The following is a 26,928-nucleotide window of genomic DNA, read 5'->3' as shown; positions in this document are numbered from 1 at the left end:
ACACTAGTTGCTGCAGCACCACGAATGTAAATGATCAACAAGTGTTGTGCATCGCTTCATGCACATTACTCTTAGAATGTTTTGTATCTAGGAAAACTCTGAAATCTTTAAATTAAGTTGGATGTTTCAACGATGTTTGGCTGCACAGTAAGAACATAAATCCAACAGCTGCTGGGACGACCTGTTTATGCTACAGTTCAGTGTTCTCTGCTGTACCTTTGACATGGCTGCAGATATTTGAATCTTAAATGCTGCCATGTTCCCCTGAACTCTACAAAAGATGAATTAACCATAAAACAGAAGTACTTTCTTCATTAGTGACCCTCTCAGAACGACTCTCTATTAGCTGGACTGACCTTTCCTTTAATGACACACTGATTAAAAGTCTTATTACACTTTAACTAATTACTAATTAATACGTGAACCATTAAAGAAAAATATTTGGTTTCTGATAGGGGAGAAACTGTAAGCACTTAAAATCAGACATGACAAAGTATCATTAGAAGTTAGTTATCAAATTACCAAAAGATGAAATAAGCAAAGACTTGAACAAGAAGCAAGTCGGTTTAAAACCTGAACACTACGATAATATGTCTTATATTTAATTTATGGGGAGCGAACAGAAACAGGAGTAAAGCAGAGAGTCTCTCGCTGAGGGTGATTCTCTCTAAGGGACTCGCTGTTAAACTACAGGATCAATGATGTGACAGCAAATCCACTAGATACACAACAGTTCGTATACATCAGGCACACATGTACACACACAGGGCTTTAGGAACCCAGTTCACCTTGAGGGTACGTTTAATGCTGAGTAGTGCGTGGGCTAATAGCTGTAAAGTGGGTTAAGGTTAGTGAGTCAGCAGGGGGTTTCCCTGCGTACGCAGCAGCATATTAAAGACAAGCAGGTTCAAATAGATGCACCCGCATCCGGCAGGAGAAGCTGTGATGATCTGTGTTGTTGAGATATACTGGATGTTGTGTGTGTGTGTGTGTGTGTGCTGAATTTGAATGTAAACAGTATATTTACGTGTGAGATGCTCCAAAAGTTAAACTTGAATATAGAACATACAGCGCTGTAGATGGCAGGAGGGTTTGAACGTGAGGAAGAATGAACTGAATTATTTTGGCTTTTAATAGTGAACGGCAGCTGTCAAAGAAAACAATAGAAACAAACAGGGCTGATATGAAAAGCAGAACACAGAAACAAATAACGACTGATTAAATCCCTCGTCCTCAGAACAATATCAACATTTGGACAATTCATTTGAGACTGTCTGAAAACAATTGTTTTTATTTTAAAATGATGAGGTAACACTCACAGGTTTGTGTTTTGCTCACTGCTCGTCGTTGCCTGATGTCTTTTAATTTTTTTTATTGTCTAAACAGATAATATCAGAGATTATCTAATCTAAACTGATCCTAAAATAATCTTAAACCAGGTGAAGCTCCTGAACCCATCGATCTGATTCTCTTCCTGTTCATCTTTTCATGCAGCTGTTTAGATTTAGACTTTATGTTTCTATAAAAGTTTTAATTAGGCTTTAGTTAGGCTGAGCACAGTGGTTCAGTGGTTGCCTAGTAACAATACAAATGAAGCAAGCTTTGTTGTTGTTGTTGTTGTTGTTGTTGTTATAGGCTTCGATAAAAAACTCAAAAAGCTCCACAGTGCACCTCAAACTCTGGCCAGCCTGCTCGGTGTGATGGAGGCCTGGCTGTGTGTGAAGTACCTGTATGCAGGTTCCTGTGTGTTCTCGGCACAGGCTGCAGGACAGAGCCCAGCGGCTGGCGGGGATGTGGGAAACCTTGGTAATGGGCTCCATCTTCTCTGGACAACCTATACTCACCTACAGGGAACACAAGGAGACATGAATACTGTGTATATGATACCAAACATAATTTGTGATAAACAATCAGCACAATGTGGAGATTATACTTCATGTGATTATTTTCAAAATTCCCAGAATGAGAGAAAACTGACGTCACTGAAACTGTGAAATTACTTATTTCTGTGTTTGCAGATTCATTTTCCAGCCTACGATAAATCATCATGCTGAAATACTGTGACAATTATAATCGCAGTCTCAACTTACATCTTTTTAGTGCTAAAACTATTTAACAAAAAATGTGCTAATTAATAATGTGATGATAATTAATCCGTTATATCCTCGTGTTAGATGGTGAGCATCTGGAAACTTATCATGTTCATTTTTTTATTTTGTAGTCTAAATACAAATTAGTAGTTGTAAGGAGCACAACTATTTCATTATGATAGTTATTTCATGAATATCAGATGGAGGTCACGCTTCAGCCGTCGTTTGATTTAACTCTAACTAACTAACATCAGTTTTTATTTGACAAAGATCAAACTTTCCTCTAAACCTTCAGCTAGAATTAACCGATAATAATCAACTTATTCTGGTTGGGATGATAATTATTTGAGTGTCTTCCAATTTCAAAACCACAGTTCTGGATGAGAGAGTCTGTCCTTGGAGCCCGAGCTGGGACACATGTGCTCTCTGGAAAAACATTATTGTAAAGCCCAGTGTGACTCACTTTCTTTGAGCGGTCTATTCACCGCAGCTTTGGCCAAATACAAGCAAAAAGTCATTGACCTGTGCCAACCAGCCATGCAAAACAGAGTGGAGAGCATTCATTACCAAAGTGCCACTTCTTCCTTCCTTCCTCCACTGCCTATTTTTTCCAAAACCCATTCCACCACCTTCACTTATTCTCATATTTGTGGCATGGCGCTCTCTTTCTTGTCCTTCACACTTGCATTAACAAGCCAATGGCTGATTTCCGCAGGTCTCCCTCTCTTCTCCCTCGCGTCCTTCCATCTGACTTTTCTTTTCTTCCTCTCTTCTGCTCATCCACAGAACAAACCCACAGCCTCTGGTCTTTCTGGGATTATTTAAGTCTTTTGTACAGTACGCTGACAGAAAGTGCAAATCAGACACTGATGCTGCAGCAGTTGATGCATGAACCAAACAAAGGTGAAATGATTTCCAGTTTTTCAACATGGAAGTTAATTGATGGGATTGTTCTCAACCATGATACTTGCAGCACACACACACACTGCACTTTGCACTATTTCTCCATCTTCTCCCCTTGTGTTAGTTTGTCAAAATACTGCAGCTTTCCATCTGTGACTATGTGTGTGCACGTGTAGGACTATTAACATGCTCATTCTGACTTAACATTTGAAAAGCCAGTAGATAAAAAACTGACAAAATGTGAAATGGCTTCAGTGGAAATGGGAGGAAATCACAGTGGTAAAAAGTATTTTAGAAGGGCGCTACATGTCTTTGTGTGCGTCATAAAAAGCCATTTAAAGAGCGACCTCTCTTCCTCTAGGGGCAGAAAGCAGCTCCCATACACACTCCTCACTGCAGGGGGGCTGTATCGTTTGAATGCTGCATGGTGCATTCACACATGCACAAAGACATGCATCCAATCTAGTACTTTCTATGAATGACACACACATGGCCTCTTTTCTGGAAATTTCCACTACTATGATATTCAGTAAATCAACTAGTTGGTGCTGTGATGTGCACATTGCGTCTGTGTGTGTTTATTTGTGTACATGTCTGCTATTAACACCTTTCAGCTCATGCAAACACACACACACACACACACACACACACACACACACAACTGATTCTATATAAGGATACGTGCTCAAACACCCAAATGCACAAGCAGCACACCCATGCAAATTATCTTTTTTTCACTCCATGGAAGGAAGAGAAAACAAAAGCGAACAGAGCAACGAAAACAATTAGCCCAATCAAGGGTGACAGAAGGCAATTAGAAGTAAAAGGTTTGAGGTGCCAAAAGCCACTCCATTACAGAGAAATCTGCTGGTGGAGTGTGTCGCTGAATGGGCTGAAGACACGACAACTGTCTTTAATGGTTTAAAGGTGTGCAAAGCGTGAAGCAACATCCGTCCCTGAACCTCTGAAATTAACGGCTGCTTTATGACCATTTGGAGCTTTCAGAGGAGCCGTTTCTGAAAAAGGTATCATCCAGACGTCATGTCAAAATGAGCAGCTGCTCGGGCGCACGCTCCACAAACACGAATCAATTTGCTTTACCTGAAGACTGTTAAGAACGATGTCTGAAGAAGATACACAAGTATTTAAGCATTTACTGTGAACAAGAAAATCCTGAGGAAGAAAAACTGACAGGTCCAAGTATTTGTCAGAATCAAGGCCGCACTTCGATTCAGAACCTTCATCATCAACAATATGGAGCAGAAACTGCTAAATCATCTTGGTAGTGGATTTTTTACCATTCTGTCAGAATTCTAAAGTCAAACATTCAATGTAGTAATGTAATATTAATCTTTAAATACTACCTTTCCATAAGTACAACTACCAGTATTAGTAGTTTTAGACACATATATAACTGCTGACTCCACTGAGCCACGTACAACACGAGGATTTCTGCACTTCTTTTGACAGCTGTACAACATGAACTCACACAAACGAGCCACTGTGCAACAATATTCAACACCTTAGAGTGAGGGAGGGAGCAGCGATGCCAATTTCTCCATTAACAGTTGCGTAGAGTGCAGACGTCTTGATTCCTGAGAGTCGTGTGTGGCTGAGACCAGAAAAACAAACACTCAGGTGCAGCTACACCTACAGAAAATGATGGACCTGCTCTGTGGAGCCGCGTTAGTTCAGAAGCATCAAATCGACACCAGTTCCAGGCTAACTGACACAGAGCGTGACAAAAAACTCTGACCCACTAACTCTCTTCAGGTCTCACCTCAGGGATCCATAAGGCACAGCTGACGTGGACCCACTTGGTTCCACTGCGGGTGGGCTTGAGGGCCCCCCCTCTCTTGGGGCAGAGCAGACATTTGGGCTGGACACCCAGAGCGCACGTCCGGCACAGCCAGTTCCCCTGGGGTACCTTCAGGATGCCATAACACGCCTGGGACAGAGAGAAGAGAAAGAAGAGTCAGGAGAGGTGAGGGAGGCACTTTATAGGTGAGAAAATCCGACCAATCAGAGGGAGGCTGCTTTAAAAAGTTAAAGAAATCACTTTTATCCATTTTTATATTTTGTGATGTTGTAAAATAGTTGAGATGCGTTTTGTTTCTCACTTTTTTAGTGACTTCAGTAAAGAGAAGAGAAACATCGACGATTCACAGCTGGATTTGAACCACGAGGCTCCTCCATCGTCTTGCTTTTATTCATTTGTCTTGTTTTATTTTATTTTCACTGGTTGCTTTTTAAAAACAAGTCTGCAGCTTATTTCTTTTGTCATATAAAATTATCAAATTCACTAATTTTAAAGTGACACACACACAATCACTTTAGTGTCCAAAACTCATCTTTCAAGTAGAACAGCTTCAACCTACAGAAGCAGGACGTCATCAAATACCTCGTTTTAAAAGCACAACAGGTTACTGTAACATCAGTAGCTTTTCTTCAAACACACGAGGAGGACATGGAGGCTTTTGATGCAGTCAAAATGCCACCGATCTGATACGATAAATTCCCTGAGGGTCAGACACAGAATGATTTTATTGTCAGATATAAATTTCTCCTAAACTGTGTGAGTCATTCCAAACACCTCTGTCTGCTGTTATTACTGCTTCTACACCACATCTATTAAATCTCGTTTCTAATAAGTCAAGTCAAACTAGCACTCCTTTAGATGAGGCCCAAATAAAACCCAGAGACCCGAACCCCCCGGGGATCTCCAAATATAGTTCCAGGAATCACTGGTGCTACATTTAAAACAGGCCTCAGAGTGCAGTCGCGCTCCCTGAACACACCACATGTTGTGCCACTGAAACGCTGATAGAAGAACAAACTTCACACTGTCACCACAGTGACAGGAGCACAGGAAGAACCTAAATCACACACAACAAAGGCCGTCTTCAATAAAAGCATTTTATTGATCAAACTAAACGCTGCAGTAAGCTGGGCCTGTTTCCAACTCTCTGGAGGTTCGACGAGGGAAACAACAGAAATATTATTTAATTATCTCAGTATCAGGAATTTCTTTCACTGCTCGTTACAACAGCTCAAAGTTTTAAGTTAATCCACTGATTCTTCCACAGGGTGACGTTGTGATGAGCTGGTCCCAGAGTCTTTGGAATCATTTGTTCTTGACCACAATGTGCATGAAGACACGTGCACGACGTGAAACACATTCAGTCAATTAAACAGAGGATGGTTACAGTGACGCGTCGTGGAAGGTGAACAACACTTCTTCACCCTCTGTGACTCTGTGTTACTAATGTACCTCAAGAGACCGTCGTAGTGACACACGAGTACAACAACACATCAGCATCACATGAAAACATCCAGCATATTTTAGGTTAATGCAAACACAACCTAATGAATTACTAATAATTAATAATCATTGTTACGATGCTCGTTTAAGAAGTTCGTTAGGAAGTTAAATGTTTACAGCACACTGCTAACATCCTGCCTCTCTCATCGCGATGCAAACTCAGTCTACACAGGTTGTAATCTCCGTACAGCTCCGTGCGCTCTCAGCGTAGCAGCCGGGTTTATCCTGGCGTATCCGATTTCATCCCCCAGTGTGAGATCACAGCAGGAGACGCTTCAACATCGCCGCGCTCCAGGCGGGAGATTCAAATTTTCAAATAACTTGGAAACATCTCAAAGATAGAGTTCATGACCTTGACACCACAGTAGGACCCCCGGCCTCAGCTTAATCCACCCTAAAGTTGTTTTTTTATATCATCATATCATATCTTTAAAGTAGAAACCTTCTAGGAGGTCCAGAAAAATGATACAGGTGCCTGGAAAGTGTACAAGTATGTACTGTGTGAAGCACCACATCAACACTTCATACTGCTTTTCTCTACATGATATAGAACTAAAGTTATGTTACTGTGAATAAGACATGAATTCACAGATAAACAGACTCACTTCAGAGGGTTTCCATCATCACATCAACTGCAAAAATCAAATATTTTTTAACAACTGGTGCTGAGAGGATCCTGTTTTCAATCTGTTTCTAAATAAGATAAATGATAAAGATCATTCTAACCTGTATTGATTAGTAATTTAGGAAAGAAAACTTCATTATGAGTGAAGTTTTCTGTGAAACACCAACAAGACGTTTACTCTGCAGTTGGATGTAACTATTTCCATCCAGTGTCTGATGACTCTGAGGGTGTGTTGGTGCCAACGGGGTTGACAAAATAATTAATAGTGTGCCACCGTGTAGCACACAGCAGAGCCCCTCAAGCCTCAGCTTGTCACAGGCACTATTTGTGAAACTGCTTCTGTTTGTGTACTTTCTCACTGCTGACAAATTAATTTGGAAGATAGAAATGCGAGTACCGTGATGAATGGAAGCTCAGAGGAAAGCAGCTGAACCTTGTATTTGACCTCCATTCAAAGTTTGAGAAAAGCCAAAAGGATGATTAATGTGCCGAAGCCCAGCAGACACACACTTCGACATCCTGACCTGATGAACGCAGACGTTGCACTTGTCACAGAACACCATTTCGTTGCCGTCCTCTCCCTCTGGCGAGCGGCAGACGTCGCACACCACGTCCTCGTCGTACTCGATGCCCAGGCCTTCCTCCGTCTCGATGGCCTGCCGCATCTTCTCCTCACACACGCTCTCCAGCTCGACCAGAACACACTCCATCGTCAGCTCGTCCAGCTCGGGCAGGGCTGGTGGCGAGAAGGCACAAAGCAAAACCCGATTTATTTTTTATTCGCACTTGGCTCGAGGACTGGGGAGGCTGCTAAAGAAAAGTGTGTTTGGGGCTCGTGTGAAACATGTTATCTCTGCTGTCTCGCACATTATGCTTTTCTTTAAGAGAGTAGAAAGAAGTGCCTCAACGCAGATCAATTCCCACACTTCAAAATATTAGAAAAGTGTTGAAAGTAGAGGTTGAGACATTGCCGCAGGGACGAGGTATGAATATTTAAGAAAGTACTGAGCTTATACAAAGCAATTAAAACTAAGAGTGCAGTTACAGGGTCAACACTCAGAGGTATCTTTTAGTTCTTGTTATCTTCAAGGATAACGAGTAATGAGAAGCTGCTGATAGGAAGCTCAGAATGAGTGAGCCAATTTACCAAATTCTAGTTATTTTTGGCCAAAGCACGTTGTCTCACACTTTAATTGGAAATGCACACAGATTCCACCTCACACGGTCACTTGTGCTTTCTCTGGAACAGCTTCCGATGAAACATGCTGGAAATTAGCTGCAGGATGTGGGAGTATGTAGAGTTGCAGTTGACTCTTCGCTAACCAGATAAAAGCAGGGAAACGATACATGTTCTTTATCACTAAAAGCCCATTTACTATCAAAGCCCACGACATTGTTAAGCCGTTATTGCCCACAGCTCAGCTCACCGTGGCAATATGAGTCGACATTAGCATTAGCATTCGTGCTCCATTTGCATCTCAAAGTAATGCTTTGCTCTAAGGCTGGTTAATAGTTGATGAAAACCTATTTTAACTGGCAAATTCAGGCTTTCACACTCATGAAAAATAAAGGATTTGAGGTACCCAGAAAAATAAACAGTCTGGTTTCCAGGACAGTGGCAAACAGATGTGGCATATTATTATCTCATTACATGCAATGAGATTACAGTGATTATACAAAATGGGTAACAGTAAGGCGTTTAATCTAGTGTGAAAAAAAGCCTGAAATAAAGGATTCTTTGGAGTGTCGAGAAACAGAAAAAGAGCATTTCAGATCACCGTGCTCGGAGACTGGAATATGCAACAAATCTTGAATTCTGCTCAGACACATCTATAACACCGTTTTTTTGATTAAGGTGATAATGTTAAGGTTCATTATTTGCATTGTTCTGTCACCGACTCTTGTTGCTTCGGCTCAATCCTCCACACAGCAATAAAGAAACTTCTGCTGTCCTGGATTCTGTAGTTGATGATTATTTATTGATTTATGTGAAGGATTCGGCTCAGTTGGGAGTTTTTTAAGTGGAGCTGAGCATCCTCTGTCTCTATCTATTATTTATGCCACTCAATCCCTTCCCGCCCAGAAATAAAAAATAAATAAAAACAACTTTATTTACTGATTCCTAAGCATCATTTTGCCAACAGGGTTAACGTGCAAGCTGAGCTGCAGGTAGACTCACACAAAGTTCTGCCTTTGGGACTATATCAACTTCAACTTCTGAAAGTAAACACCTGCTGCTGCTGCACATTAGTGATGAATCTGACCATAAGCACAGATGTCGGCTTGAACTAAGAACTCAAAGAATGAAATGTTGTGATGCTGGTTGAAAAGGGAAGTGAAGTTCTACATTAACCAGCTGTGACGTTTACATCATGAACTGGAAGGAAAGCGGAGGAGGATCACGACAGCATCATTCACTCAGTGTGTTTCTGTGTTTGTATGTTTTCAAGCTTGTATTGTTCATTGCACACGTTTACCACTTATATCTATGGGCTCATGACTGCACTTATTTGTTTGTCAAGACAACACACACAAAATACACTAAATTCCGTTTCTTTCTTTCTTGAATTCTGCACATCAACACTTATAATACTATCAGACCCCATCTTTAATACGTCCTTTGTCTCTTTTTGCTGATAGACTGTATAGTTTTCACAGTGTTGTGTTTCCTCCCTGTTGAATAATCTGATATATTAAATCTGTACATACAGTACATATCATATATTAGTGTAAATAACTGAACCTAACCTTTAAACCCAAGTGTAAATGTCTTTAAATCATATAAGTTAGAGCATGTCAGCACTCACAGTATGTGAACAGTATTTAGAGGACTGAGATAGAAAATGCTGAATCATTCCATTAGTCCAGAGCTGAGCAGCCTCACCCAGCAGAGCCCATCAAACGTCTGCTTGTTTGGTCTAGAATTGAAGGTTATGAGAAACAACCCACTTCTCCTCCTGGAAAAGTCAGTGTGTGTGTGTGTGTGTGTGTTTGTGAGTGTGTGTTTGATTTAAGGAGAATGTGTCCCAGAAATAAGGCCTGAAAGCCCAGAGGGGACTTATAAACACAATTACTACGCTTTATCTGAAAGGAGCCGATCAGATATCGAATAAAATGGTGGAGATAGGAGAGCTGCTTGAGGTCAGCAGTTGTCACCGTGGCAAAATGGAAAATGCAGCAAAGCCGAGAAGAGAGAAAGTGACAGAAAACTGTAGAAGAAGAGGAAGAAGAGAGAAGATGGAGAGAATAGGAGGAGTGGAGGAAATAACAAGAGCCATGAAAAGGAAGGATGCACAGTTACAGCTCAGCACTTTCAGAGCAGGTTTCAGAAACCAGATTTACAACCTTAGAAAACGTTATTTCACAGAGCCGCTTTTTCTGGGTATTACCAAATGAGCCAGCACTCACCCATCTGTCTGAACTCTTGGTTGACCAGTTCCAGCCAGGCAACATCCAGATCATCCAGGTCATAGAGGCTGTAGAGCTGGGTGGGAGGAGGCCGGGTGTCACCCTCTGTCTCCTGCCTGGACTGTTGCGTCAACTCGGGCAACAACCTGCAGCAAACACGAAAAGATCCACACAGGACGTTTATCATTCTCGAAACACAACAACGAATCTTGTAACAGTTAAAATATGGCTGTAATCTTTAAAGCTGCATGTGTTCAGGTAAATAAAGTCCCAGTGATGGAGCCCAAAAATAAACAGAAGGGAAAAAGTTCATGATAATTAAGTTAGTTAATCTACAGCTAGACGTCAAAGTGAAGGAGGAGACCGGCTTTCTCTCCAGAATAAATTAAGGAATGTTAAATTAAAGGTTCCATAAAAACTACTACAATTAAATTAAAACATGTTTAGTCACTAGTTTATTACAGTCGGTCTAAAGCTGCACACGACTTGTCATCACATGGAACATGAATTATCAGGAAGCCCCGCTCATGTCTGGGGCTCTTCCTTACAGTCAGGTCCTGACCTCGTGGTCCAGAAAGACTGAATCAGACCGATGCCAAAAAAAAAGTCATTGAAACAATAGCAAATCGAGTGTTTTCAGGCAGCAGTGACAGGAAGCTCCTCCAGGCTGTGTCTGGTCTCTGGAGCCTTGGGCCTGAATGTCTCTGTCAACAACAGCAGGAAATGGGGTCAGGAACTCTGCTTGACCCACTGGGAACCAATAAAACACGCTCATACAGAGCACACACACACACACACACACACACGCCAGCCTGAATAAAACCTACTTAAAGAAAGAAAATGTTGAGACTCTGTAGATCACACACCATCCCTCCTAAACAGGTCACAGGTTTGCATCGCTACACACATCGTCAGGTGAGGTCATGACCTTTGAGAGGAAAGGTGACGCCCTGTGTTCAAAGTCTCATTTTCACACCACACAGTTATTATCAGCATCCTTCATCACATCAAGCAGCAGTGTGCTCATCAGCAGCAGTCCCACTACTGCCACCATCATCACAACAGCTGCCACAATGTCCCTGATGTGTTGCCGGCGTAGTTACAAAATGAAATTCAAATAAACAATAACAAGAAAGGACAGATTCTTAAATACATACATCCTCTGGTCTGATTTTACTGTGACTGTTAGAAAATAAAAGCTCCATGTGAAGTATCCACTCTCTTATCTTTTCCCGTCTTCCATCCATTTTACTTTTACTTCTTCTACCTCCTAATTTTGCTTTGTTAAGTGTTTCTTGAAGACTAAGGCTGTGACGCGTCAAGTGGAGATCTAAGAACTAGAGGTGAATTAGACTCACTTCATGTCAAAAAATAGCACTAGGAGAAAGTTCTCTATACAAACAGGCTCTGACAACTGACTCACCTGTGCGTACCTGTCGCTGTGGGTGGGGAGGCCAACAATATCATAATATCTTACAAAATAAGTGACAATACGACAATAGTCAAAATATTTTTTTAGCTTATTGTGTTTGCAGGCTCATGTGACCACACGTGGTCGTAAACACATCATATTTATTATACAGCACATATCAAGAACAACACTTAATGGCACCGCGCTCTTGGGATAATGTTGATTATTACATGTACGCACACTCTTCATGATGCCTTCTGAGGTTTTGGAGACATTCCAGAACGACTGCATTTCCAGATCAGTCGATGTCCCCCAACTGATAATATGTGCATCATTAATCAACAGCATTTTCCCTGCTGACTCTGCATCCATTAATCTGACAGAAAGCACAGATCTGATCAATTTCTGTCTGCAAATAGCCAGTTCAAACTGTTGGTGTAGGACCAATGGACAGAAATGTGTTATCATTATTATGTCCAAAATTCTATACAATCTGTCTGTGGGGACAAACAGGCAGATAATTGAACCCGGTTTTGGCCCAGTGTCAGGCTGATATCTGATGCTGGACAAACAGGCCTGGCTAGCTACTGGCAGGGGAGGGAAGGAAGAGACAAAGGCACAGAGAGAGAGAGAACAGGTTTCATACTGGAGACACTGGGCTGGTTGTTCAGTTATGTAACGTTAAGTAACTTCAGTGTCTTATTACATCAGTGGGGGGTGTTATTGCATTATTAAAGGATAAGCCTGCTGATATTCTATAGCTTATAACAGGGGCGTCAAACTCAATCGCACAGGGGGCCAAAGCTCAAAGCCCACTTTAGGTCATAGGCCGAACGGGATCAATTCAAATTTATACACACAAATATGAACATGCTGCATAAAAATCGAGAAGAAGAATAAAAAATACAACATTGTGCTTTTAGGTAAAAATGTAAATAATAACAAATCAAAACATTTAATTCCTTATATCTGTTTTCTTAGTTACAGCCACATTTTCTCAGTAAACACAGTCTCAGCCAGTTTTAAAAAGGCTGTTTTCAGAATCAGGTTAAAATGATCTTGATCTTATAAAGAATCCAAACTCTGTGCTTTTCTTTCAGATTAATAGATTCATATAAAATTTGTTATTGCAGAAGAGAAATATTAAAACAGGCTCCTTAACTTGCTGAGTTTTTCACTTCTAAATGTTTTTAGCTGGTCTCGTCCTTCGAACCGATCAGATTCATTTCAACTTCTTCTGCATGAGTAGTCATTTCTGTATCTTCTTATTTATTGTAACTGGACAATGACTGAGGTGCTTTCCCGGATCATTTTTAGGACTCGTCACTCCACCAAACACATGTAGTTAGTTTAACTGGGGACTCTAAAGTGACTGAAGGGTCGAATGTGATTGGGAATTGTTGTTTGTCTCCATGTGTACCCTGAGACAGACTGACGATCTGGCAGCTGGCATCAGATCCAGCCCCCCCCAACACCGCTAAACGAGATAATGAATAGACACTGGTCATGATCTTGATAATAAAGGAACATGTCAACCAGTGAGTCTCACTGCTTTGTTTTCAATATAGCACAAAAGGCCTGTGGTAGACTTGAATACACACACGATATCTGTTAGTGGGATCAGTTCATTGTTCGTTTTATCACAGGATTTGTTGATACTCTGAAAAATACAGAGTGTAACCAGGCAAAACTCATTACAGAGCCCATAATGTGGTAATCAGTCAGTACTGTAATATAAGTAGAACGCTGTTGGATTTTATGATATTCTTAGCTTTGTTTATTCTAATATGGGCTTTATTACTTTAGTTTTATGACTCTATTGGCGTTTGTTCGCCTGCCGGCTGTGGCTGCCAGTGTTGATTTGCTGCAGCAACATGGAGACGTATATAAAAAGAAGTGAAAAGGAGAAAAGAGAACGAGGACAACAACAAGACTGTGAAAAGAAACATCTTGAACGCTGAGTAATACCTGTGGCAAAATCGAAATCCTGTACTAAATGAAAGCTGATACCAAATCAGACGTGACATTAGACCTCGTCCGTCCTACTGTCATCACTCCAGCAAAGCTGGGTCAACATTTAAAGACTTTTAAAGAAACAAAAGATCATGTTATTAACAGTAAACACAGTGCTTCTTACTACAAACACCTGCTCGAGCTTGAACGTCGGTAGTCGAGGAGACAGAACATGAAGCGAGACATGAAAGGAGAGCATCGCCTCATTGTAACGTCAAGTCATCTCATTCAAAAGAGCGCCAGTCAATTGGGGTCAGAGCACAATATGTTCTTCCAAGTATGATAAGTATCATGTATCCCACAAAAACATGGACACAGGTACACGCACACAGGCGTTACACAATGTAGGTAAGTAAAACCATGCACAAAAGGCCTCTGACCTTTATTATGACAACAAAGGCAGAGATAAAGTGCAGAGTCATCTGTCAAAATGACGACAATTACAGCTCGAAGCTGTAAATGTCTTTTTATGACAAAGACAAAGCCTGAGAAAGACACTCACAGGTCACTTTATTAGGGACAGCTGTTACATGGTTTATGTATATTTCATGGCCCAAACATTAGAAACACCCCTTAAATAAATACAATGCACCCCCGCACAATGACCTCAGCTTTGACTAAAAGTCACCAGAGTGAATCTGTATCCAAGCAAATCCAAACGGATCAAATCCTCCCTGCTGAGAGATTTCAAGAAGAATATTGTAGTTAAAAATAAAAATCATCATGAAGAAACCTTCGAAATCACTGTGTGTTTACATGTGAGGAGTCGTAATGAGAGGAGCGGCACAGGGGGAAGATTTAGACGTTCCCTCTTTGGAATGAAAACAATGCGACCGCTGAGTTTGCTTTGATCTGATGCGTCCCATGAAATATTTATCAGGAGGAACTACACATGGTGAGACTCTGATTCTTAAAACAATGAAAACCAAACAACCCCCTGACTCAACCCCTCCTCCAGCTCTGACGGCCTAAGTAGAAGCGTCTTTGATTTACAACACTCGAAGTGCCTCTGGGGAGCAGAGGAGTGGGAGCTGGAGGGAGTTTGTTGTGGTGTAACACTGCTGAGTGGGAAGTTACAGGACAGGTGATTTCTAAGTTTAGATGTGTGTGTGACAGTGAGAGAAAGAGACGTGGTACTGAACATATCATCACTACAACATGGATATTTTAACTTGTCCACCTGCTAACAGGCTGAGTATGTAAATATATTCTCATTTGATGCAAATGTTCTGTACATGATGACGAGACTGAGGCACAAACTGCATAAACAGGCACAATGTAAACTGCAGCTGATGGTTTTAATTTAGTGAAGTTAGAGGAAACACTAACAGAGCAATGTATCAGTCAGGGTTTTTGATAAGCTACGAATTAATAACATGCAAATAAATACTGACAGCAAAAATACTTTATGGCTTTATATCAACAAAGAAATAAATATGAGTAAAATAAAAATGTTGAGTCATGAAGGTAAGATTTTATTACAGGCGTCAGGTCGAAGTATTTAGTTTCAAATAAAACTACAGTTTTCACTTTACTTTGTGCAGTAACAATACAAATGTTCACAATATTATATTATAAATATAATAAATATAACTATATAATTATATAAATATTTACCTACACCAATAGAATAATAAAATAAGAATAATAATTAAACACTTTTGATCCCTTTGGGGACATTGTGGTTGGACAGCTGCCAGACAGACAGAACATATCGGAGCTACTACGAGGTTTTCAAATCAAAACTGCAGCGATGCTGTAAATGACTTTCTCCACGTTATCACTGCTCTGGTAAAAACAACAAACTGTAAATTACATCTCACATGTCTACCTGTATGATGCACCTGAAGGCGAACTCGTCGCACTCGTCCTTCTCCAGTTCAACACCTCTGTCTCGATTACTGACACCATCGATGGTCAGCTGATACAGAACGCTGACTCAGCGGTGGACCCATCAGTCCACTGCTGTTCATCTTAGCGAATCACTGCACAAGAGAAGTGGACCCAGTGCCTTTTAGAACTTCTTATGAAACATATTCCAGATTAGCGAATTAGTGTCTTTAAACCATCTGTGGTGAGCGAGAGTGGTGTAAATATGTTTAAGAGCAGCTTTGTTTGCAGTTGGTATTTCTGCAGTTCTAGGTCTTCAGTGGGTCACAGCCCTTAGAGATATTTTAGTTAAATAGAAAGTTAGTTTACCAACTTGGAACTGGATCAAAAACACCTACAGTGTCAGAAGCCAACTCTAAATGTGAGACAGCAGCATTAAACTTCATTAATCATGTATAATAACCTGCATTTGATGCATTGGAAACGGAAAGAATAAAGTACACAGCACAAGCAGCGAAAGACCGATCGCTTTATTTAGAAAAAAGAAAAAGATGTAAAGAGAAAGAAGGAGGTTAAGGACAAGTGAGTGTAGGTTTCTTCTCTCTCCTCGCTCCCATATGTTTCTCACCACTGTATAAATCTCACTTTCCTCCTTTTCATAGAATGTCAATAATAATCTCTTCTCAAGGAGGGATGAAGTGGATGGTGTTTACATAAGACATTTCTAGTGTGGGCAGAGCGACAGCGGCTGAACTCGGCTCTCACTCTGACTTTCTACCCACACAGGACACGTCTAGTTTAAACAGACATCAACTCCTGACAGATCACTCAAGAAGAACAGGAAATCCTTCGAAATGAGGCTGGAAACATATACGAGGCTAAACGGGAGAAAAGGAGGAAGAGACAAACAAATTGAGAACAAATCGAGGGATTAAAGGAGGGAGGAATTAAACCATCTAAAAAATAGATGACATGGAGTGAAAAGAAAAAAAACGAGGGTTATAACATGTTTCGCTGAAAGATTCCCACAAAAGTTAAGACTCCACTTAATTCTCCACTTACACTCCCACAACCACCTTGTTATTTGCCAACTGCTCGTCTCAGAGCACAAAACTAGAACAAACCTTTTTTTAAACCAACTTGCAGAAATAATTGGCTACAGCTGATTAAATTCGCCTGTAACAGCTGTCATTTCCACCAGCACTATTGATAATTGCCAGGGAAAACTCTCACCTCTTCAAAACAAAGAGTTTTCTTAACAATTTTAACTATAATTAAAATGTCAACATTTGCAGAAGAAGGGTTTCCTCCAAGACGTATTAGGAGACGAGAAAGTCAGGAGAAGTTTATACATTTAGGTGACATAATATCAAGCTTATTAAGCTTCAGGGAGCAGGTATAGTGATGAATGACACATCAAAACCCACTATTTAACAAGGAATAGTAAGAGGAGCAACTGACTATCTGCATCCAGTAAAATGAACACTTCCAGCCCAGCAGGTGACTAACCCATCACACCGTGTCCTCACTTTGTAAAAGCTTCTGCATTTTTAGACAATAGGAAAAGTAAAGAACAGAGAAACGTCACCTTTTGTTTTCACCTTGTCAAGTTTAAAAAGCTCTGCACCTGTAAACTGCATCATCTGAAACCAAAAACCTAAAGTGGGAAGATTCACTGGCAGCTGTGAAATGCAGCAATAAGGAAAAATAAAAAAAACTAACTCGACGCTAAGGAGCAATGAGAAATGAGGAAACGATGAGAAGAGGAGACGAGGATGAAATGAAGGAAGAAGAGATGAAGACATGTTTTCTCTTCTTCAGTTCAGTTCAGACCTCAGTTCTCCTCTCTTCTTCTGAATTCCCCCAATGAGTTTTTATGTTTGGTGAATGTAAAACGATATAAGAAAGCTGCAGAGAACATCATCAGCATCTTCAGAGAGGAATCACAGGAGTTTAACTCTGTGGACTGAGGAACATAGTAAAGCCCCAACAAAACCACACGAGCTCCCAAACCCATGGACATAAGGATGCTGCTCTGAACACACGATTAAACCCCTTGTTGGACAAACTGTACTGTCATGGGTAGAGACGCTGCATGTTGAAAATAATCTCTCATTCTTGAAATACCTCGCTGTCACAGTACGGCTGAGAAAACCGGCTATTCCCCTTTCTTCCCTGTAATCCCTCTTTATTCCCCAAGTTTTCACACCAGACTCGGACTGTGTGTGCGTTGAGAGAGACTGAGTTGTGCCAACAGCCCTTTATCCTTGGGCGACCCGTACCAAATCAACCTAGTCTAAAACACACACCCCCCCCACACCAGCATGCAGACTGCAGTGGGAGAATTAGGCCAGAATCCAACAGGACACAGGGTTACAAAGCCCGGGGTCCTGGGGCATCCCTGTGTGGCGCTAGAGGATGTGGATCCATGTGAGTTTGACCGACACATCTCAGTATCGATGGGAAACTGTTCTGCGAGCGCTGGTGGTTCAACATCCTAGTTTCTGACTATAAATTAATAACCTATCAATCAAGTGGATAAAAACAGGAAAAACATGAGACTGCAGCAGCGGCAGATTGTTTACGTTCGCCGCCGACCCAGAATCATCGATATGCCCCTGACGCTGACACATACACACACATTCATCCACAGTGTAGAAGGGATTGGACTGACACAGCCAGACAGATGTTAATAAATAGTTGATATGTGGACGCACAAAACCACACACACACACACACACACACACACACACACATGTCGGGATTGTTCGGAGAAGTGAGTCATCTTAATTTCATATTTATATGGAAAAACACACACACACAGCAATCCCATAGCATGGGGAGTCACCTTTGTTATATTTATGTGAAATAAATAATGTAACTGTATCTCAAACACTCAAACACACACACACACACACACACACACACACAGATATGTTGTACAGCGATTCTTGGGAGCAGTGAGTCATCTTCATGTCATATTCATGTCAATGGAATCAATCATCTCGCCAAAAACACAAACATCATTTGCAACGTGACCTTTCAGAGATGACTCACCCCTGTGTCGCTTTTACAGCAATCAGCTTGAGTACCACACACACACACACACACACACACACATTCCTGTATGGCCAGCAGAGTGAGCTCCAGGACACTGTGCATTGGAAGTGAGGGCCACCATTTCTGCTGCACTTTGAAACAAAAGCATATTATATTACAACACTAGGTGGCTCCCTAATTTCAGTTGTCACCTCAGCTTTTGGAAAATTCACAGCATTTAAGTTTGAATTTCACCACTTTAGTGAGGACCTTTTTGAAAGCAATCCATCGAGCACATTTCTGGCTAGATAATTTTGACTACTGTTCCTATTTTCATTAGCTTGCAGGTGAGCTTTCACACTATCAATTTTATTATCTTTTTTGCTTGTGTATATTTTGTTGACTACAAGTCCAGGTCACCACAGTGTTTGTAATAAATGCACCTAATAAATGTACACTTTAGCCAAACACAAAACTGCATGAGAGTGCAAATAGTATCCACAAATACCTTTATTTACACTGCCCCTTTTACAAATAGTGTAATTGCAAAGCAATTTTTCTGTAACTGTCCTGACTGCAACCAAATGTTTGCTTTTCTGGTGCTACACCGCATATTTTTCTTGAAACTGTAACGATGCGGGTGCTTTCTGAAACTGCGAAGCTGCGCGCCTCCTCAAACTGGGAAGTTTCATGATTCCTGGAACTGCTAAGCTGCGCACTTCCTAGAGCTGCCAACTTATAACTGGAATTGCTGTGAAGCAGACCTTCTATTTAGGGTAACAATTCTATTATTGACAAAGTTTTTCACATCCTTCCACGATCGTTGCCCCAACACCTCTTCTTCAGTTAGGCATGTTATGCACTGCTCCTTTCCTGGTACCCTTCGCTCAGCAATAAATCTTCCAAGGTGCTTCTTAACCGCTCTTCTTTCAGGTTCAGTCCACGGTCTTTTACCCTTTGCTGATGATTTTTTCTCTATAAATGAGAGAGAAGACTTATTTTACATTTCTGGCATTCATACTTTGTGGTCTTTGTGCAGCCAATCAGGAAAAGTACTTCAGGCACACAGTTAGTGAAGTCAACCTGACTAGTGCCATTAAACTAATGTTAAAAGTCACACTGGAGGAGAAGTGAGAGAGAGAGTTTAACATTTGAGAAAAATGAAGGAGAAGAAATTTAGAACTACCATCTGACATCAATCTTAAACCCAAATGTCTTGAGTGTATAACAGTAAACTAACAAATCAGCCTCGTCTTTCCAGTACTTAAGGAGATGACTGCATGGGTTTTATGAGAGATATAGTGTGTAAACCCTTTAAAGCCCAGTCCAGTAAATAGTAGTTACAACATCCTATTTTTTTTTTTTAAGTGTGTATTGTTACACTGTACAATATTATTGTGTGTATTATACACTGTTGAAAAAACATTTTAAGACATTATTTCAAAATGTAAGATTTTTCATGTATTATGTTTGATACATCAGAAGTTTATGATAATTATTTAATCAAAAGATTTTTGTGTATCAAATATGATACCATTGGCCTTATAGAGTTAACAACCTTACCTTCTGATTTCGCCATTTTCGACTGCTTTCCAATTTTTTTTTTCTTTTTCAGCAAGTGTCTCTCCACCATTCCTGGACTCTGGTCTAAAAAAGAAACCAATATTAGTGTCTCAAAAGCATTTTGAACTGCTCACATTGTACTATAAGAAAAGGAAATGATTTTAACCTTTATTATAATGTACACACTTCAGAGTTGAGTAGTACTGTACGTTTAACTGATTGGTAGTGGTATGAAATAGTATAGTCATTTACCAAAAGACAAGCAATTATGTAAAATATGTAAAATATAAAAACACAACAAAACTAACCATTTGTATCATAAGTCCCAGCATTATGTCCGTGAGATTTGCTTTTGGGGGAGCAGAGATCAGAACCCTCATCTGAAAAACAAGAACCAAAACAAATATGACACACAAACATATATTGTGTACAAAAGAAAAACATATTCAAAGCATGTAACTCTGCCCACAGTAAAGTACTGATACTTCAGAGTCATTGTCATAACTTACCTCCTGCGTTCATCATTTTCATCCGTTTTCCAGTTTTCTTTTTCTGCAAGGGTCTCTTGCCCAATTTTACTCCTGGACTCTGGTCTACAATAGCAAAAGACACAAACATCAGTATCTCAAAAGCAGTCTGAACTGCTCACAGTGTACTATAAGAAAAGGTAGTGATTTTTACCTTTACTATAATGTACACACATGAAAGTTACTAGTACTGTGCTTAAGACAGGAGATTCTATAAAATTCAAATGCAAAAACAAAACATTTACTAACCATCTGTATCAGATGGTCCCATCATGCCATCATCATCATCTTGACAGTGAGATTTGTTTTTGGGGGAGCAGAGATCAGAACCCTCATCTGAAAAAATAGAACCAAAACAAATGTGACACACAAACATATATTGTGTACAAAAGAAAAACATATTCAAACTGCTCACATTGTACTATAAGAAAAGGAAATGATTTTAACCTTTATTATAATGTACACACTTCAGAGTTAAGTAGTACTGTACGTTTAACTGATTGGTAGTGGTATGAAAATGTATAGTCATTTACCAAAAGACAAGCGATTATGTAAAATATAAACACAACAAAACTAACCATCTGCATCATAAATGCCATCAACATGGCCGTGAGATTTGCTTTTGGGGGAGCAGAGATCAGAACCCTCATCTGAAAAACAAGAACCAAAACAAATATGACACACAAACATATATTGTGTACAAAAGAAAAACATATTCGTAGCATGTAACTGTGCCCACACAGAGACAGTAAATTACTGATACTAAAGAGTCATTGTCATAACTTACCTCCTGCTTTCATCATTTTCAACTGTTTTCCAGTTTTCTTTTTCTGCAAAGGTCTCTTGCCCAAGTTCACTCCTGGACTCTGAAATGAAGAATCAAAGAATCAGTTCTGATGTACAAGGCCACGCCATACTGTCTCATGTTGTTTATGATATCCGGACATCCACTGGAAGAAGCTGCTACTGAAAGCAGCCGCACAGCACAACTCTGAACTGATGATCTAGACTTTACATTTACATTTTTACATAAGTTTACTGTACATTCCAAAACACTGTTATACTCTTGTAAGAAACTGATAACTGTTTTACCAAAGACGCATCATGTGGCAGGTGGTATATTTATTCAAGTACAATAGTGAAATGCAATTTTAAGGTACTTGTACTTAAGCTATTGCCATTTTATGTTACTTTAACCCCATTACATTACTTATACAGCATTAGTTAATAGGTACTTTTTTGCAGGTATAAAAGCTTCGTAAAGTACTAAAAGCTACTAAGTACTATAATGTACAATATAAATGTATCATTTATGGATTAACTGTCACTACATCAGCTCCACAGTTACTCACTGCTGTTCCTGTTCCTGTCTGTAAGTAACATCACATTTTACCATCAATAGTTACTAGTTACTGTAACATTTTAACTGATCTGGAACAGACTCTACATTTATGTTATCGACAGCAGCAAATTCTACACTGTTTAAGATACACTGTTTTCATAATAGAGTACTTCTACTTTTGTATTTTAAGTAAAATTAAGTACTTGAGTATAAAATGTATGATACTTGTAGTGGAGTGTTTTTTCTAGGCATTTGCACTTGATTAATGTGAACTTTATACACCTGTAAGCGTTTTTTTTTAATGCAACCTTTTTCTGCAAGGGAAATTTGTTACACGTTATCGATTTGTCATGTTCTGTACTATAAAATACTAATTTAAATTTAATGTGAATGGTAATGCTGTGAACAACACTCTTGATCATAGAACTAAGAAAGCATGTCCTTTCTTAAATTTAAATTCAACTCAAATATAGGTCTTTAGTTGAGCCAAAACATATTTATAAACAAACAAATCATCATGGCTATAATTTCCTTCTATTTAAGGTCTAAAACTACCGTTTCATGTCTACTTGAGTGTAACTCACCTCGACATACTCTAGCTATAGTGCACATGCATTTGAACCTACATGCAACTTGCAATTAAACCAATCCATTAACATTTCGATTTCACAAAATTCTGCATTAATCCTTCATTATAACTACTATCAAATTTTAAAAGGCATGACAGTATAAACTTTGCACAAAGGCACATACCTGCGTTAGCCTCAAATCCATCTCTTCCTGGACCTGACACCACAAAGAAATAATTCCACGTTATGTCTTCAACACTATAAAGAGAAGTATATTTTTAAACATTTTATATTACATTTAATTCTCATCCAGAGAAAATAAAGATAATGATCTATTTTGCATTCATTAGAAAAAAAGTGTACAATCTTTTCCTGCTCTTTGACTTGTATGAAGCATTCAGTCATTTTTAGTTATACCCCTGCAAGTCCACTAAAATAGATTTACAGGTAATACTTTAATTTGTGTTTTTACCAGACCATGGACTTCTGGTTATGTGTAAAGTGGGCACCCAACTTCACAGCAGTATGTATATAACATCAAACCATACCAATCTCATTAATTATAAAGGGACCAATAGAAAAATCATTTTCTTCTTGCCATAAAGCGATTTCAACCATTTTTTCTGCCTAAATTTAGCTTAATTGTACTCTTGTGGGTATATTTAAAGAATTACAAATCATCTAGTTATCCTTATTAGTAGAAATAATGCTACTTTACCGGCATAACTGGTAATGTTTTCTCCTTGCAAAATTATTGATTAATTACAGCAAATTTCAATTTGACAAGGCGAACATCTACATTTAACATACATTTTATAGTAGATATTTTACCAGTTAAAACTGCTGAAATAGTTCATAATATTAATCTGGTTACAAAGTATTAGCTATAATAACTTGACTGCCATGGTTATATATTGGTATTTAGGTATTTAATCTGATTGATGTTTCATGCACAGAGCAGATGAGGAAAAATACATTGACCAATTCCATCTATCTAATTAGATAGGAAGGCTTTACTGCAGTCTAACCTGCTTTAGCTTTCTTTGACTTTTACATTCACAAACAGTTACGTTTGACAGAATCATACCCTCACTTGGACATGGCCGCTCTAACAAAAAAACAACAACAAACACCTTCCTTCCTTTCCCTGAACACCTGATGCAGCCTCCGCTGCTTTTTACACAAAATGGATGACACTGTGTAAAGGTTATGTAAAACTTTTAACACTAGCAGTAGTGTGGTCAAATGACCACCTGGCCCCTGTAAACAGCTGCTTTTATTATGTAAAGAAGGTCGTTACCGGCACACGTCGGCGGTGTGGTGGGGTGGGGGAGCGGGGGGGGGGGGGGGGGTGGCTGACTCACCACAAGTGGAACGGAGACACGCAGCCCCCCCCCCGCTCCCCCCCACCGCCGACATGTGCCGCTACCGACCGACCTTTACATAATAAAAGCAGCTGTTTACAGGACCAGCTACAGTGAGCTGGTCATTTGACCACACTGCCAGAAAAGTCAGTAGTTCTAGTGTAAAGCTCCAGAATAACTTTATTAACCGTTTGTGATTAACATTGACACGTCTCCTGCCTATAGTGCCCCACCCGTACGAATTAGGCTAACGGCTAACGTAACGTTAGCTTGACCTTTAACACAAACACTGCATTTGTTAGTATTATATTAAAGACACTTGGTCGTGCAAAATGCAGGGCTATAATACTACTTTAAAATTAGAATGCTTTTAGCTCCTATAACTTTAACTATTCCTGACAATAGTCTGAAGTGCAAAATTTAGCATGGCTAAATATAATTATTTCACAGACAGCTCAAATGAAAAAATAGAACATTTTTAATAGCCTTACCTGTAGAGAAAAACGCTGTTCACACCTGTTGTGGTGACTTTTCAAACGCTCCAGCCGCTGTTTAAATCGCTCCAGCCGGTGTTTAAATCGCTCCAGTCTCTTCTCCGTGCGCTCCACTCGACTCTGCTCAGTCAGACACAGTGAGCTGGTCACCGAGCAGGTGCGAGGGGGCGTGGCCTCCCCTCGATGGGTCATTAATTAAGGCTGTGCTGCAGGCAGCAGAAGTCCCCACAGTACTGAGGCCTTCTCAGCTCCAACTTGAACAAGTCACAGCACCTTTTACAATAACTGTCGAAATATTAAGACTGTAGTATTATCACAGTGTAGAAATACGTATTAAATCAATACAAAAAGTAAAATGTGGTTGGAGTACATACACTAAAAAGTATATATACTCCACATTGTAAAAAACAGTACAATGTATTTTAGACAATACTGGGCATACATGTCCAAGTATAGGAGATTTGTTTGAGAAATAATTAAAATAAGGGTCAAAGTTTTGTACAATTAGGTCCATAAATAATACGTTTTTGGCATCTGGCCTCTGTACACCAGCACATTTAATTGAAACAAGTGCCTGGTCACTTGTTTCAATTCAATTCCCCCCTAGTCAAGGTCCAGACAATGTATTTCTTTTATATAATATGTTGGTACATTTTATAGTTATAAAAATGTTTGATGAAAACATCCCTCTGTCTACTACAAGACAATTCTGAAGAATACATTTTTAGTGATGCATACATATTCTCAAAAAGCTATGATAAGTCCATCATTTTAGTAAAGTGGTGGCATAACAGTTAACATAATTTTCCCCTTTGTGTTGTTTTATTAGAAAAACTGTACCATGTGTCGTATTTCAAAAAAGTTTGAAATTGATTTCTATTTTAATGAGTGAAATACATTTGAAGCATGTGATCCCCTATCAAGCAGCAAGACCTCTGGCTCACAGGTCAGGTCACATAAAACCACCTAGATTAGAGCTCAGATGGATTTTAAGATGGAGCAAACCCCTTCAGTTGCGAGGGGGCGTGGCCTCCCCTCGATGGGCCATTAATTAAGGCTGTGCTGCAGGCAGCAGAAGTCCCCACAGTACTGAGGCCTTCTCAGCTCCAACTTGAACAAGTCACAGTGTTGGAAGTAAAAGCACCTTTTTACAATAACTGTCGAAATATTAAGACTGTAGTATTATCACAGTGTATAAATACGTATTAAATCAATACAAAAAGTAAAATGTGGTTGGAGTACATACACTAAAAAGTAAATATACTCCACATTGTAGTGACAGTTATTAGTCTTTACTTTAAGTATACAAGTATCTTAAAAGTTAATAAAACCCATAAGATCTTAGTAAAACAAACAAACAACAACAAAAACAGTACAATGTATTTTAGACAATACTGGGCATACATGTCCAAGTATAGGAGATTTGTTTGAGAAATATATAAAATAAGGGTCAAAGTTTTGTACAATTAGGTCCATAAACAATACGTTTTTGGCATTTGGCCTCTGTACACCAGCACATTTAATTGAAACAAGTGCCTGGTCACTTGTTTCAATTCAATTCCCCCCTAGTCAAGGTCCAGACAATGCATTTCTTTTATATAATATGTTGGTACATTTTATAGTTTGATGAAAACATCCCTCTGTCTACTACAAGACAATTCTGAAGAATAAATTTTTAGTGATGCATACATATTCTCCAAAAGCTATGATAAGTCCATCATTTTAGTAAAGTGGTGGCATAACAGTTAACATAATTTTCACATTTGGTTGTTTTATTAGAAAAACTGTACACAGGTGTCTTGTATTCTAAATACACTGAAGTACACACATGGACAAAATTGTTGGTACCCCTCAGTTAATGAATGAAAAACCCACAATGGTTATGGAAATAATTTGAAACTGACAAAAGTAATAATAGATAAAAATTTGCTGAAAATTAATTAGGTTAATTGATTAATGTAATCTGAATCGTGAGCTTTTCTGCTTTCTAACACAGTATAGTTTGTCCTTTTGAATGTATCTTTTGTTAGGATAGATAGCGGTAATTGTGATATACTTTTGGTAATTGATTTACTACCCTGCAGGTGACCAACTGATTGTAAGGGAGTTAAAAATATAGTTTTGGTCTATCTGATCTGGTCATTATTTGAATGGTTGGAAGTGGATTTGTCATTTTTAAAGGAACAATATACAACATATTTACTATACTAAACAATGAATTACCAAAAAATATTACCTTGTCAGACAACAATGGTGTAGCCTGTAAACTCTAATTTGAAATGTTTGTTTCCATGACTGACTTTCTGTTTCTGTCTGGACCTGTGTGATCCTGCCCCCTGCACATTATGTTACAGGACACCACAGGTTGCCTCACATAAAACCACCTAGATGGATTTTAAGATGGATGTAGAGTTGGCAGGCAAATTTA

At 39.4% G+C, this 26,928-nt stretch overlaps 2 protein-coding genes and 1 long non-coding RNA gene across 6 annotated transcripts in view; 1 reads left to right on the top strand and 2 right to left on the bottom strand.

The window, feature by feature from the left end:
* Positions 1-26,928, bottom strand: part of jade2 (jade family PHD finger 2) — a 157,162-nt gene that overhangs the window by 59,610 nt on the left and 70,624 nt on the right. For both annotated transcript variants that reach the window (XM_026372017.1, XM_026372018.1), the window contains exons 5-8: positions 10,349-10,494; positions 7,465-7,676; positions 4,774-4,941; positions 1,728-1,844 (exon numbers count right to left, since the gene is read on the bottom strand). In XM_026372017.1, the coding sequence (XP_026227802.1) occupies positions 1,728-1,844; positions 4,774-4,941; positions 7,465-7,676; positions 10,349-10,494 (643 nt within the window). The remainder of the gene's footprint in view (positions 1-1,727; positions 1,845-4,773; positions 4,942-7,464; positions 7,677-10,348; positions 10,495-26,928) is intronic.
* Positions 18,702-24,694, bottom strand: LOC113170104. 3 transcript variants are annotated; one of them, XM_026372019.1, is made up of 9 exons: positions 24,498-24,694; positions 22,827-22,859; positions 21,519-21,597; positions 21,310-21,381; positions 20,981-21,067; positions 20,714-20,797; positions 20,513-20,584; positions 20,205-20,288; positions 18,702-19,616 (listed from the first exon to the last, which is right to left on the bottom strand). In XM_026372019.1, exons 1-9 carry the CDS (start codon positions 24,690-24,692, stop codon positions 19,378-19,380), a joined length of 945 nt encoding a protein of 314 aa, XP_026227804.1. In that variant the 5' UTR covers positions 24,693-24,694; the 3' UTR covers positions 18,702-19,377. The 3 variants fall into 3 exon arrangements, with proteins under 3 accessions (XP_026227804.1, XP_026227806.1, XP_026227805.1); XM_026372021.1 differs by having other exon boundaries at positions 22,827-22,900; positions 24,498-24,573; XM_026372020.1 differs by lacking the exon at positions 22,827-22,859.
* LOC113170105 lies at positions 25,301-26,715 on the top strand. The gene is made up of 2 exons (XR_003299619.1): positions 25,301-25,446; positions 26,295-26,715. It is a non-coding gene; the product is annotated as an uncharacterized LOC113170105 (long non-coding RNA).

The sequence above is a fragment of the Anabas testudineus genome, chromosome 14 (assembly GCF_900324465.2).
Source record: "Anabas testudineus chromosome 14, fAnaTes1.2, whole genome shotgun sequence".
Lineage (NCBI taxonomy): Eukaryota > Metazoa > Chordata > Actinopteri > Anabantiformes > Anabantidae > Anabas > Anabas testudineus.
This window is presented reverse-complemented; position numbering and strand designations above follow the sequence as displayed.

Coding starts and splice junctions, on each gene's coding strand:
- LOC113170104 (XM_026372019.1), bottom strand. CDS start 24,692: ATGACCCATCGAGGGGAGGCCACGCCCCCTCGCACCTGCTCGGTGACC. Junction 20,585..20,713: donor GAAAATGATGAACGCAGGAG/GTAAGTTATGAC, acceptor CTTGTTTTTCAG/ATGAGGGTTCTGATCTCTGC. Junction 19,617..20,204: donor GAAAATGGCGAAATCAGAAG/GTAAGGTTGTTA, acceptor TCTCATTTATAG/AGAAAAAATCATCAGCAAAG.